A 13,681-nucleotide genomic window follows, 5' to 3' on the forward strand; every position below is an offset into this window, starting at 1 on the left:
GGTCAGTGAGTGTCGCTCACGGTCAGTGTGTCCCTCGGTCAGTGTGTCCCTCGGTCAGTGAGTGTCCCTCACGGTCAGTGTGTCCCTCGGTCAGTGTGTCCCTCGGTCAGTGTGTCGCTCACGGTCAGTGTGTCCCTCGGTCAGTGTGTCCCTCGGTCACTGTGTCCCTCAGTCAGTGAGTGTCCCTCGGTCAGTGTGTCCCTCGGTCAGTGAGTGTCGCTCACGGTCAGTGTGTCCCTCGGTCAGTGTGTCCCTCGGTCGGTGTGTCCCTCATGGACAGTGTGTCCCTCGGTCAGTGAATGTCTCTCACGGTCAGTGTGTCCCTCGGTCAGTGTGTCCCTCGGTCGGTGTGTCCCTCATGGACAGTGTGTCCCTCGGTCCGTGTGTCCCTCGGTCAGTGAGTGTCTCTCACGGTCAGTGTGTCCCTCGGTCAGTGTGTCCCTCGGTCAGTGAGTGTCCCTCACGGTCAGTGTGTCCCTCGGTCAGTGAATGTCTCTCACGGTCAGTGTGTCCCTCGGTCAGTGAGTGTCTCTCACGGTCAGTGTGTCCCTCACGGTCAGTGTGTCCCTCACGGTCAGTGTGTCCCTCACGGTCAGTGTGTCCCTCGGTCAGTGTGTCCCTCACGGTCAGTGTGTCCCTCGGTCAGTGAGTGTCTCTCACGGTCAGTGTGTCCCTCGGTCAGTGTGTCCCTCACGGTCAGTGTGTCCCTCGGTCAGTGAGTGTCTCTCACGGTCCGTGTGTCCCTCGGTCAGTGAGTGTCTCTCACGGTCAGTGTGTCCCTCGGTCAGTGTGTCCCTCACGGTCAGTGTGTCCCTCGGTCAGTGAGTGTCCCTCACGGTCAGTGAGTGTCCCTCACGGTCAGTGTGTCTCTCACGGTCAGTGTGTCCCTCGGTCAGTGAGTGTCCCTCACGGTCAGTGAGTGTCCCTCACGGTCAGTGTGTCCCTCACGGTCAGTGTGTCCCTCGGTCAGTGAGTGTCCCTCACGGTCTGTGTGTCCCTCGGTCAGTGAGTGTCCCTCACGGTCAGTGTGTCCCTCGGTCAGTGTGTCCCTCGGTCAGTGAGTGTCCCTCACGGTCAGTGTGTCCCTCGGTCAGTGAGTGTCCCTCACGGTCAGTGTGTCCCTCGGTCAGAGAGTGTCCCTCACGGTCAGTGTGTCCCTCGGTCAGTGTGTCCCTCGGTCAGTGAGTGTCCCTCATGGTCAGTGTGTCCCTTGGTCAGTGTGTCCCTCACGGTCAGTGTGTCCCTCGGTCAGTGTGTCCCTCGGTCATTGAGTGTCTCTCACGGTCAGTGTGTCCCTCACGGTCAGTGTGTCCCTCGGTCAGTGAGTGTCTCTCACGGTCAGTGTGTCCCTCGGTCAGTGAGTGTCTCTCACGGTCAGTGTGTCCCTCGGTCAGTGAGTGTCTCTCACGGTCAGTGTGTCCCTCGGTCAGTGAGTGTCCCTCACGGTCAGTGTGTCCCTCGGTCAGTGTGTCCCTCACGGTCAGTGTGTCCCTCGGTCAGTGTGTCCCTCGGTCAGTGAGTGTCCCTCACGGTCAGTGTGTCCCTCGGTCAGTGAGTGTCTCTCACGGTCAGTGTGCCCTCGGTCAGTGTGTCTCACGGTCAGTGTGTCCCTCGGTCAGTGTGTCCCTCGGTCAGTGTGTCCCTCACGGTCAGTGTGTCCCTCGGTCAGTGAGTGTCCCTCACGGTCAGTGTGTCCCTCGGTCAGAGAGTGTCCCTCACGGTCAGTGTGTCCCTCGGTCAGTGTGTCCCTCGGTCAGTGAGTGTCCCTCATGGTCAGTGTGTCCCTTGGTCAGTGTGTCCCTCACGGTCAGTGTGTCCCTCGGTCAGTGTGTCCCTCGGTCATTGAGTGTCTCTCACGGTCAGTGTGTCCCTCACGGTCAGTGTGTCCCTCGGTCAGTGAGTGTCTCTCACGGTCAGTGTGTCCCTCGGTCAGTGAGTGTCTCTCACGGTCAGTGTGTCCCTCGGTCAGTGAGTGTCTCTCACGGTCAGTGTGTCCCTCGGTCAGTGAGTGTCCCTCACGGTCAGTGTGTCCCTCGGTCAGTGTGTCCCTCACGGTCAGTGTGTCCCTCGGTCAGTGTGTCCCTCGGTCAGTGAGTGTCCCTCACGGTCAGTGTGTCCCTCGGTCAGTGAGTGTCTCTCACGGTCAGTGTGCCCTCGGTCAGTGTGTCCCTTGGTCAGTGAGTGTCCCTCACGGTCAGTGTGTCCCTCGGTCAGTGTGTCCCTCGGTCAGTGTGTCCCTCACGGTCAGTGTGTCCCTCGGTCAGTGAGTGTCCCTCACGGTCAGTGTGTCCCTCGGTCAGTGTGTCCCTCGGTCAGTGAGTGTCCCTCACGGTCAGTGTGTCCCTCGGTCAGTGTGTCCCTCGGTCAGTGAGTGTCACTCACGGTCAGTGTGTCCCTCGGTCAGTGAGTGTCCCTCACGGTCAGTGTGTCCCTCGGTCAGTGAGTGTCCCTCACGGTCAGTGTGTCCCTCGGTCAGTGTGTCCCTCGGTCAGTGTGTCCCTCGGTCAGTGTGTCTGTCAGTCAGTGAGTGTCCCTCGGTCAGTATGTCCCTCGGTCAGTGTGTCCCTTGGTCAGTGTGTGTCCCTCGGTCAGTGTGTCCCTCGGTCAGTGTGTCCCTCAGTCAGTGAGTGTCCCTCGGTCAGTGTGTCCCTCGGTCAGTGTGTCCCTCAGTCAGTGAGTGTCCCTCGGTCAGTGTGTCCCTCGGTCAGTGTGTCCCTCGGTCAGTGTGTCCCTCAGTCAGTGAGTGTCCCTCGGTCAGTGTGTCTCTTGGTCAGTGAGTGTCGCTCACGGTCAGTGTGTCCCTCGGTCAGTGTGTCCCTCGGTCAGTGAGTGTCCCTCACGGTCAGTGTGTCCCTCGGTCAGTGTGTCCCTCGGTCAGTGTGTCGCTCACGGTCAGTGTGTCCCTCGGTCAGTGTGTCCCTCGGTCACTGTGTCCCTCAGTCAGTGAGTGTCCCTCGGTCAGTGTGTCCCTCGGTCAGTGAGTGTCGCTCACGGTCAGTGTGTCCCTCGGTCAGTGTGTCCCTCGGTCGGTGTGTCCCTCATGGACAGTGTGTCCCTCGGTCAGTGAGTGTCCCTCACGGTCAGTGTGTCCCTCGGTCAGTGTGTCCCTCGGTCAGTGAGTGTCCCTCACGGTCAGTGTGTCCCTCGGTCAGTGTGTCCCTTGGTCAGTGAGTGTCTCTCACGGTCAGTGTGTCCCTCGGTCAGTGAGTGTCTCTCACGGTCAGTGTGTCCCTCAGTCAGTGTGTCCCTCGGTCAGTGTGTCCCTCGGTCAGTGAGTGTCCCTCACGGTCAGTGTGTCCCTCACGGTCAGTGTGTCCCTCGGTCAGTGAGTGTCCCTCACGGTCAGTGTGTCCCTCAGTCAGTGTGTCCCTCGGTCAGTGTGTCCCTCGGTCAGTGTGTCCCTCGGTCAGTGAGTGTCCCTCGGTCAGTGTGTCCCTCGGTCAGTGTGTCCCTCGGTCAGTGAGTGTCCCTCGGTCATTGTGTCCCTCACGGTCCGTGTGTCCCTCGGTCAGTGTGAGAGACGAAGCTATGGCCGGATGCAGCACGTGCCGACTGATCTGTCTCCTTCCCGCTCAGTTCTTCCGTAATGGTCGCTTTTCAGCGGTTTCAGTTCTTTACCCCGAAACGCTCGCTGTTAAATTTAAACATGAAACGCAGCAGTTCTTGAAATTGATGATGGAAGATTCTAGAATTTGCTCAAACTACCACAGCTTCCCTTGTGCAACACTTCCTTCTGCAAATTCCCTTTTTGAGAGATTAAACTTGTGCAAACGCTGAGGCGAGTTGTGCTTGTTGAGGGGAGCCGAGACTGAGGGTGAAATTTGTGTGTGATCAGGTAAGGCAGCGATTCCCCATTCCTCCTCTTACTGAGAGTAATCTCACACTTCTGTGCTCTATTTCATAATTGAAGTATTTGCCATTTCCTCTTGTTCTTCACAAGATTTACAGCCTAACTCAGGACTCCTCCGTCTCTCACTGTGTGTTAACCAGCCAGTCGCAGCTGCTGAATGAGACCATCGCTCCTGGTCACAACCCTCGCTCCCTGGGGTGATGTCTCAGTGTGTGCCACAGGTGAACCTGGAGCTGTCAGATTGGCATAAAAACCGCACAGCTTCACTACTGAGCCGTGCCGCACTGAATGCCACAGCCCGCTCTGTCCAGCCTGACACTGGTACCAATACTGCCGCCCTGTCGGAGGGGCAGTGCTGAGGGAGCGCCGCACTGTCGGAGGGGCAGTGCTGAGGGAGCGCCGCACTGTCGGAGGGGCAGTGCTGAGGGAGCGCCGCACTGTCGGAGGGGCAGTGCTGAGGGAGTGCCACCCTGTCGGAGGGGCAGTGCTGAGGGGAGCGCCGCACTGTCGGAGGGGCAGTGCTGAGGGAGCGCCGCACTGTCGGAGGGGCAGTGCTGAGGGAATGCCGCACTGTCGGCAGTGCTGAGGGAGCGCCGCACTGTCGGAGGGGCAGTGCTGAGGGAGCGCCGCACTGTCGGAGGGGCAGTGCTGAGGGAGCGCCGCACTGTCGGAGGGGCAGTGCTGAGGGAGCGCCGCACTGTCGGAGGGGCAGTGCTGAGGGAGCGCCGCACTGTCGGAGGGGCAGTGCTGAGGGAGCGCCGCACTGTCGGAGGGGCAGTTCTGAGGGAGCGCCGCACTGTCGGAGGTGCAGTGCTGAGGGAGTGCCACACTGTCGGAGGGGCAGTACTGAGGGAGTGCCGCACTGTCGGAGGGGCAGTGCTGAGGGAGCGCCGCACTGTCGGAGGGGCGGTACTGAGGGAGCACCGCACTGTCGGAGGGGCAGTACTGAGGGAGCACCGCACTGTCGGAGGGGCGGTACTGAGGGAGCCCCGCACTGTCGGAGGGGCAGTACTGAGGGAGCGCCGCACTGTCGGAGGGGCAGTTCTGAGGGAGTGCCGCACTGTCGGAGGGGCAGTGCTGAGGGAGTGCCGCACTGTCGGAGGGGCAGTACTGAGGGAGCACCGCACTGTCGGAGGGGCAGTACTGAGGGAGCATTGTTTCTCATCTTCCAAAATTCCATAGAATGGCTCCTGCAGATTGGAAGGTAGCAAATGTAGACCTGCTATTTAAGAAAGGAGGGTGAGAGAAAATGGGGAACTACAGACCAGTTAGCCTGACATCAGTGGTCGGGAAAATGCTAGAATCTATTATTAAGAACATGATAACGGGGCACTGAGAAAAGAAGAATAAGATTGGGCAGAGTCAACATGGATTTATGAAAGAGAAATCATGTTTGACAAAAGTTTTTTGAGATTGTAACTAGCAAAATAGATAAAGGGGGGACCAGTGGATGTGGTTATATTTGGATTTTCATAATGCATTTGATAAGGTGCCACACAAGAGGTTATTAAACAAAATTATTGCTCATGGGATTGAAGGTAATATACGTGCATGGATTGAGGATTGGTTAATGGACAGAAAGCAGAAAGTAGGAATAAATGGGTCATTTTTGGGTTGGCAGGCTGTAACTAGTGGGGTACCGTGAGGATCAGTGCTGGGGCCCCAGCTATTCACAATCTATATCAATGATTTGGATGAGGGGACCCAATGTAATATATCCAAGTTTGCTGATGATACAAAGCTAGGTGGGATTGTAAGTTGTGAGGAGGTTGCAAAGTGGCTTCAAGGGATTAGAGACAGGCTCAGTGAGTGGGCAAGAACGTGGTAAATGCAATATAATGTGGAGAAATGTGAAGTTATCCACTTTGGTATAAAAATAGAAAAGCAGAGTCGGGAGTCGAAATTCGGCACTGAATGTCTGAGGGAGTGTCACCGCCCGAGAGCTGATTTTACCGCCAGGGTGTTCGGTGCAGGCTCCAGCTGCCAACTTCACTTTTTACGCCCAAAGATGAGGGAGCAGCGCTAAAAGTGGCATTGCACACACTCGCCCTCGGGCAGGAGCTCAGGAAGCCGACTGAATTTCCTATCGGGAGGCTGCCGCCACACTCGCTGGGCAACGGGGAGAAAAGGGAAGAAATAAAAAAACCTCAAACTTCCCTGACCCCCACAGACAAACTTCCCCGACCCCCACACACACAAACTTCCCCAACCCCCACACAAACTTCCCCAACCCCCACACAAACTTCCCCAACCCCCACACAAACTTCCCCGACACACACACAAACTTCCCCAACCCCCACACAAACTTCCCCGACCCCCACAGACAAACTTCCCCGACCCCCACACACAAACTTCCCCAACCCCCACACAAACTTCCCCGCCCCCCACAGACAAACTTCCCCGACCCCCACACACAAACTTCCCCGCCCCCCACACAAACTTCCCCGACCCCCACACACAAACTTCCCCGACCCCCACACACACAAACTTCCCCAACCCCCACACAAACTTCCCCGACCCCCACACACACAAACTTCCCCAACCCCCACACAAACTTCCCCGACCCCCACACAAACTTCCCCGACCCCCACACAAACTTCCCCGCCCCCCACACACAAACTTCCCCGACCCCCAGACAAACTTCCCCGACCCCCACACAAACTTCCCCGACCCCCACACAAACTTCCCCGACCCCCACACAAACTTCCCCAACCCCCACACAAACTTCCCCGACCCCCACACAAACTTCCCCGCCCCCCACACAAACTTCCCCGCCCACAGGCAAACTTCCCCGACCCCCACACAAACTTCCCCGCCCCCCACACAAACTTCCCCGCCCCCCACACAAACTTCCCCGCCCCCCACACAAACTTCCCCGCCCCCCACACAAACTTCCCCGACCCCCACACAAACTTCCCCAACCCCCACACACACAAACTTCCCCGCCCCCCACACAAACTTCCCCGCCCCCCACACAAACTTCCCCGCCCCCCACACAAACTTCCCCGACCCCCACACAAACTTCCCCGACCCCCACACAAACTTCCCCAACCCCCACACACACAAACTTCCCCGACCCCCACACACAAACTTCCCCGACCCCCACACAAACTTCCCCGACCCCCACACAAACTTCCCCAACCCCCACACAAACTTCCCCGACCCCCACACAAACTTCCCCGACCCCCACACAAACTTCCCCGACCCCCACACAAACTTCCCCGACCCCCACACAAACTTCCCCGACCCCCACACAAACTTCCCCAACCCACACACAAACTTCCCCGACCCCCACACAAACTTCCCCGACCCCCACACACACAAACTTCCCCAACCCCCACACAAACTTCCCCGACCCCCACACACAAACTTCCCCGCCCCCCACACAAACTTCCCCGCCCCCCACACAAACTTCCCTGACCCCCACACACAAACTTCCCCAACCCCCACACAAACTTCCCCGACCCCCACACAAACTTCCCCGACCCACACACAAACTTCCCCGACCCCCACACAAACTTCCCCGACCCCCACACACAAACTTCCCCGACCCCCACACACAAACTTCCCCGCCCACAGACAAACTTCCCCGACCCCCACACAAACTTCCCCGACCCCCACACAAACTTCCCCGACCCCCACACAAACTTCCCCGACCCCCACACAAACTTCCTCGACCCCCACACAAACTTCCCCGACCCCCACACAAACTTCCCCGCCCCCCACACACAAACTTCCTTGACCCACACACAAACTTCCTTGAACCACACACAAACTTCTGTGACCCACATAAAAACGTCCCCACTGTTACAACTAATGAAAAAAAATGAAGAAATAAATAAAGAAAAAAACGTAGTTTGCTCTCTGGGCGATTCCGCCCAAGTTCCGGTGTTTATCCATCACATTTTTCAGGCTGTTCACCACCTGCCGGTACGGAGCCGTACAAAACAAATATCGCAGCAGAGGTGTCAGCAGGGGTTGCACGTTGGATGACGTCACCACGCCGGTGGTGTTCGCTGGCACAGCGTTGCCTCTTGGCGCCTCTGCCAAAGAGCCAACTCAATTTCAGCCGGGCATGGACGCCGCTTACTGTCGGAGGTTGGCTGTTGCTGCCCAATAGCTGCCGCCCGCACATTTTCACCCCAGTATTTTTTAAATGGTGAGAGATTGGGAAATGTTGGTGTTCAGAGGGACCTGGCTATCCTTGTACACGAATCACCGAAAGTTAACATGCAGGTACAGCAAGCAATCATCATCATCATTGACAGTCCCTCGGGATCGAGGAAGACTTGCTTCCACTCTTAAAATGAGTCCTTAGGTGGCTGAACAGTCCAATACGAGAACCACAGTCCCCGTCACAGGTGGGACAGATAGTCGTTGAGTGTAATGGAGGGTGGGACAGGTTTGCCACACGCTCTTTCCACTGCCTGGCTGGATTTCTGCATGCTCTCATAAGAACATAAAAACATAAGAACTAAGAGCAGAATTAGGCCATAAGGCCCCTCGAGCCTGCTCCGTCATTCAATAAGATCATGGCTGATCTGATCATGGACTCAGGTCCACTTCCCTGCCCGCATAACCCCTTATCCCCTTATTGTTTAAGAAACTGTCTATTTCTGTCTTAAATGTATTTAATCTCCCAGCCTCCACAGCTCTCTGAGGTAGCAAATTCCACAGATTCACAACCCTCTGAGAAAAGAAATTTCTCCTCATCTCAGTTCTAAATGGGCGGCCCCTTATCCTAAGATCGTGCCCCCTAGTTCTAGTCTCCCCACCAGTGGAAACATCCTCTCTGCATCCACCTTGTCAAGCCCCCTCATAATCTTACACATTTCTATAAGATCACCTCTCATTCTTCTGAATTCCAATGAGTAGAGGCCCGACCTACTCAACCTTTCCTCATAAGTCAACCCAGGATCAACCGAGTGAACCTTCTCTGAACTGCCTCCAAAGCAAGTATTTCCTTTCGTAAATATGGAAACCAAAACTGCACGCAGTATTCCAGGTGTGGCCTCACCGATACCCTGTACAGCTGTAACAAGACTGTCCCTTTGCAATAAAGGCCAAGATTCCATTTGCCTTCCTGATCACTTGCTGTACCTGCATACTATCATTTTGTGTTTCATGCACAAGTACCCCCAGGTCCCGCTGCACTGCAGCACTTTGCAATCTTTCTCTATTTAAACAATAACTTGCTCTTTGATTTTTTTCTGCCAAAGTGCATGACCTCACATGTTCCAACATTATACTCCATCTGCCAAATTCTTGCCCACTCACTTAGCCTGTCTACGTCCTCCTGCAGCCTCTTTATGTCCTCCTCACACATTACCCTTCCTCCCATCTTTGTATCGTCAGCAAACTTGGCTACGTTACACTCAGTCCCCTCTTCCAAGTCGTTAATATAGATTGTAAATAGTTGGGGTCCCAGCACTGAACCCTGCGGCATCCCATTCGTTACTGATTGCCAACCAGAGAATGAGCCATTTATCCCGACTCTCTGTTTTCTGTTTGTCAGCCAATCTTCTATCCATGCTAATATATTACTCCCAACCCCATGAACTTTTATCTTGTGCAATAATCTTTTGTTCTCGGCGACGAGACTCGAGGTGCTCAGCGCCCTCCCGGATGCACTTCCTCCACTTAGGGCGGTCTTTGGCCAGGGACTCCCAGGTGTCAATGGGGATATTGCACTTTATCAAGGCGGCTTTGAGAGTGTCCTTGTAACATTTCCTCTGCCCACCTTTGGCTTGTTTGCCGTGAAGGAGTTCCGAGTAGCGCGCTTGCTTTGGGAGTCTCGTGTCTGGCATGTGAACTATGTGGCCTGCCCAGCGGAGCTGATCAAGTGTGGTCAGTGCTTCAATGCTGGAGATGTTGGCCTGGTCGAGGACGCTAATGTTGGTGCGTCTGTCCTCCCAGGGGATTTGTAGGATCTTGCGGAGACATCGTTGGTGGTATTTCTCCAGCGACTTGAAGTGTCTACTGTACATGGTCCAATTAAGAAAGCAAATGATATGTGGCCTTTATTACAAGAGGATTTGAGTATAAGAGTAAAGATGTCTTACTGCAATTACATAGGGCCCTGGTGAGACCACACCTGGAGTATTGTGTAATTTTGGTCTCCTTACCTAAGGAAGGATATACTTGCCAGAAAGGGAGTGCAACGAAGGTTCACCAGACTGATTCCTGGGATGGGGGGATTGTCCAATGAGGAGAGATCGAGTAGACTAGGCCTATATTCTCTAGAGTTTAGAAGAATGAGAGGTGAACTCATTGAAACATACAAAATTCTTACAGGGCTTGACAGGGTAGATGCAGGGAGGATGTTTCCCCCGGGCTGGGGAGTCTCGAACCAGGGTGTCACAGTCTCACAATAAGGGGTCAACCATTTAGGACTGAGATGAGGAGAAACTTCTTCACTCAGAGGGTGGTGAATCTTTGGCATTCTCTACCCCAGAGGGCTGTGGAGGCTCAGTCTTTGAGTATATTCAAGGCTGAGGTCGATAGATTTTTGGATATTCAGTGAATCAAGGGCTATGGGGACAGTGCAGGAAAGTGGAGTTGAGGTAGAAGATCAGCCATGATATTGAATGGCGGAGCAGGCTCGAAGGGCTGAATGGCCTGCTCCTGCTCCTAATTCTTATGTTCTTATGAGTCTCACAATCATTTGACAAGATATTATACAGTAAAAGTATATTCCTGATTGTACATGAGGCGAGGGCCTCTCACAGGAGAGATTGAGCCCTGCGAGAACATGTGGTGCAGAACGGAGATTTCTAACAGAAAGCTTCTCCTCTCTTCATTCCCGCAGGATGAAGATATTGGCAGTGGTTGTGATCTTGCTTCACGTCAAGTCGACTGTGGGTGCAGAATGTAGAAGTACATGGATAGACAAGCATGAGGGCAGAGGCGTCGCCAGTAACTGCTCCATCCACTGCCTGGATTGGGCCAAGTTAGACCTTGACGGTGTAAGGTTCCTGTCACTGGCAAACTGCGGAATATCCAACATTGTGAACATTTTGATGCCTTTAGAGCTGACGGAAGTGAATCTTATGAATAACAGACTTCAGGAGCTACCATCCGGCCTCCTCCAACACGTCACAGGCTTAACTCGACTGAATCTAAATGGGAACCCTATAACAGCCATTCCCCTCAGCCTCATTCGGTCAATAGATGTTACCTTTGATTGTTCCTGCGGGGTTTTGCGAGACTTGATTGACAATTGCAGAGACGCAGTGAATTGCACAGAGAATTCCTTCGACAGTTTGGGTTGCGACGTGCCGAATGAAGGCAGAGTGTTGAATGTGAGTGATTTCTACCGCAGTGAGTGTCAGGGTCAGAGCCTTGTCATTGTCTACGTCCTCGTGCCGCTGGCCATTGTCGCCATCCTTGGAGTTTCTCTTCTGGTCCTGATGAAACTCTGCTCCAAACGCAGCCAGTCCGCTTCCCCAAACAAACGGCAGTCCATTTCTTCAGCCGATCAGGGGCAGCAACGATACGTGAGCGCAGCAAACTTGAAAGATGCAGCAGCAGTATTGGCCAGCCCAGGGCGTTCGGGACAAGGTATACAGCAGCAGCAGCCAGCCCACAAGGATTATGAGAACATGCTGATGGGCGAGTCAGGCGGGGCACAGGGAATTTGCAACAGGTAAAGGTGCCCCAGTCACTCAGTGTGTAAATACACCAACACAACGTCACTGTGAGGGGAACTGGAGCCTGCACGGGGTGGGGGGTGGCAGTGTGGGGGGGAATGTGGGGGGGGGGGTCAGGGTGGGGGGGGGGCAGAGTGGGGGGCACAGGGTGGGGGGGCAGCATGGGGGGGAAGGGTGGGGGCAGAGTGGGGGGGGGGAAGGGTGGGGGGGGCAGCATGGGGGGGAAGGGTGGGGGCAGAGTAGTGGGCAGAGTGGGGGGGGAACAGGGTGGGGGGGGGTAGAGTAGGGGGAAGGGTGGGGGAGCAGAGTGGGGAAACCGAGCGATTCTGCTAGCCCCTCACCTCTGAGGTGTGGCCAAAGCCCCATCATGTGGAGATGGTGAACATTGTCCGTGAGATGAGTCCGGGTGGTTTCAAGCATCCGCCAGAAAGTGAGGCCCGAGAGGAATCGCCTCTCCTCCGGCCCATCCAGCGAGGACAATGAGCGGTTCAGACCAGACACTGGAAGAGGAAGATCCTGCACATAACCCGGGGGAGCAGCAATGGTCACTGTCTCATCCATGGGGTGTCAGGAAGCAGAATTGAGGTTCTGTGGGGAGGGGTTAGCGAAACAAGATGCAGACTATGTAACAGTATTTTTTGCACCTTATCTCCCAGGAAGCAGCAGAGCCCCGACGATACTTACTACCTGGAGAGCGACCCAGCCAGCAACATCTACTTAAACGAGCAGCCGATATATTGTAACTACACCGGCTCGGAAGCCAACCCAGAGGATGATGTATATATTATCCCCGACAAGTAATTACAACACTGCGTCTCCCAGTGTCCCGAGCACCAAAACATTTGACCGCTAAGAACCTGGACTGATGCCAAGGACAACCCAGCAGAACATCTGGGACTTGATGAGGAAAGCAACTGGGACTTGATGAGGACAGTAACTGGGACTTGATGAGGACAATATCTGGGACTTGATGAGGACAGTAACTGGGACTTGATGAGGACAGTAACTGGGACTTGATGAGGACAATATCTGGGACTTGATGAGGACAGTAACTGGGACTTGATGAGGAAAGTAACTGGGACTTGATGAGGACAATATCTGGGACTTGATGAGGACAATATCTGGGACTTGATGAGGACAATATCTGGGACTTGATGAGGACAGTAACTGGGACTTGATGAGGACAGTAACTGGGACTTGATGAGGACAATATCTGGGACTTGATGAGGACAGTAACTGGGACTTGATGAGAAAAGTAACTGGGACTTGATGAGGACAATATCTGGGACTTGATGAGGACAATATCTGGGACTTGATGAGGACAATATCTGGGACTTGATGAGGACAGTAACTGGGACTTGATGAGGAAAGTAACTGGGACTTGATGAGGAAAGTAACTGGGACTCGATGAGGACAATATCTGGGACTTGATGAGGACAGTGTCTGGGACTTGATGAGGACAATATCTGGGACTTGATGAGGAAAGTAACTGGGACTTGATGAGGACAATATCTGGGACTTGATGAGGACAGTGTCTGGGACTTGATGAGGACAATATCTGGGACTTGATGAGGACAGTAACTGGGACTTGATGAGGACAATATCTGGGACTTGATGAGGACAATATCTGGGACTTGATGAGGACAGTAACTGGGACTTGATGAGGAAAGTAACTGGGACTTGATGAGGACAATATCTGGGACTTGATGAGGACAGTGTCTGGGACTTGATGAGGACAATATCTGGGACTTGATGAGGACAGTAATTGGGACTTGATGAGGAAAGTATCTGGGACTTGATGAGGACAATATCTGGGACTTGATGAGGAAAGTAACTGGGACTTGATGAGGACAATATCTGGGACTTGATGAGGAAAGTAACTGGGACTTGATGAGGACAATATCTGGGACTTGATGAGGACAGTAACTGGGACTTGATGAGGAAAGTATCTGGGACTTGATGAGGACAATATCTGGGACTTGATGAGGAAAGTAACTGGGACTTGATGAGGACAATATCTGGGACTTGATGAGGAAAGTAACTGGGACTTGATGAGGACAATATCTGGGACTTGATGAGGACAGTAACTGGGACTTGATGAGGACAATATCTGGGACTTGATGAGGACAGTAACGGGGACTTGATGAGGAAAGTAACTGGGACTTGATGAGGACAATATCTG

General features: G+C 54.3%; 1 protein-coding gene across 1 annotated transcript; it reads left to right on the forward strand.

Annotated features, from left to right (window-relative positions):
* The first annotated feature begins 3,772 nt into the window (after positions 1 to 3,772).
* On the forward strand, positions 3,773 to 12,574 carry LOC139229125 (uncharacterized). The gene is made up of 3 exons (XM_070860786.1): positions 3,773 to 3,835; positions 10,659 to 11,495; positions 12,156 to 12,574. The coding sequence occupies exons 2-3, from the start codon at positions 10,660 to 10,662 to the stop codon at positions 12,298 to 12,300; spliced, it is 981 nt and encodes a 326-aa protein (XP_070716887.1). The 5' UTR covers positions 3,773 to 3,835; position 10,659; the 3' UTR covers positions 12,301 to 12,574.
* The last annotated feature ends 1,107 nt before the right edge of the window (positions 12,575 to 13,681 follow it).

Source organism: Pristiophorus japonicus, chromosome 18, assembly GCF_044704955.1.
Source record: "Pristiophorus japonicus isolate sPriJap1 chromosome 18, sPriJap1.hap1, whole genome shotgun sequence".
Taxonomy (NCBI): Eukaryota; Metazoa; Chordata; class Chondrichthyes; family Pristiophoridae; genus Pristiophorus; species Pristiophorus japonicus.

Coding starts and splice junctions, on each gene's coding strand:
- LOC139229125 (XM_070860786.1), top strand. CDS start 10,660: ATGAAGATATTGGCAGTGGTTGTGATCTTGCTTCACGTCAAGTCGACT. Junction 11,496..12,155: donor GCACAGGGAATTTGCAACAG/GTAAAGGTGCCC, acceptor CTTATCTCCCAG/GAAGCAGCAGAGCCCCGACG.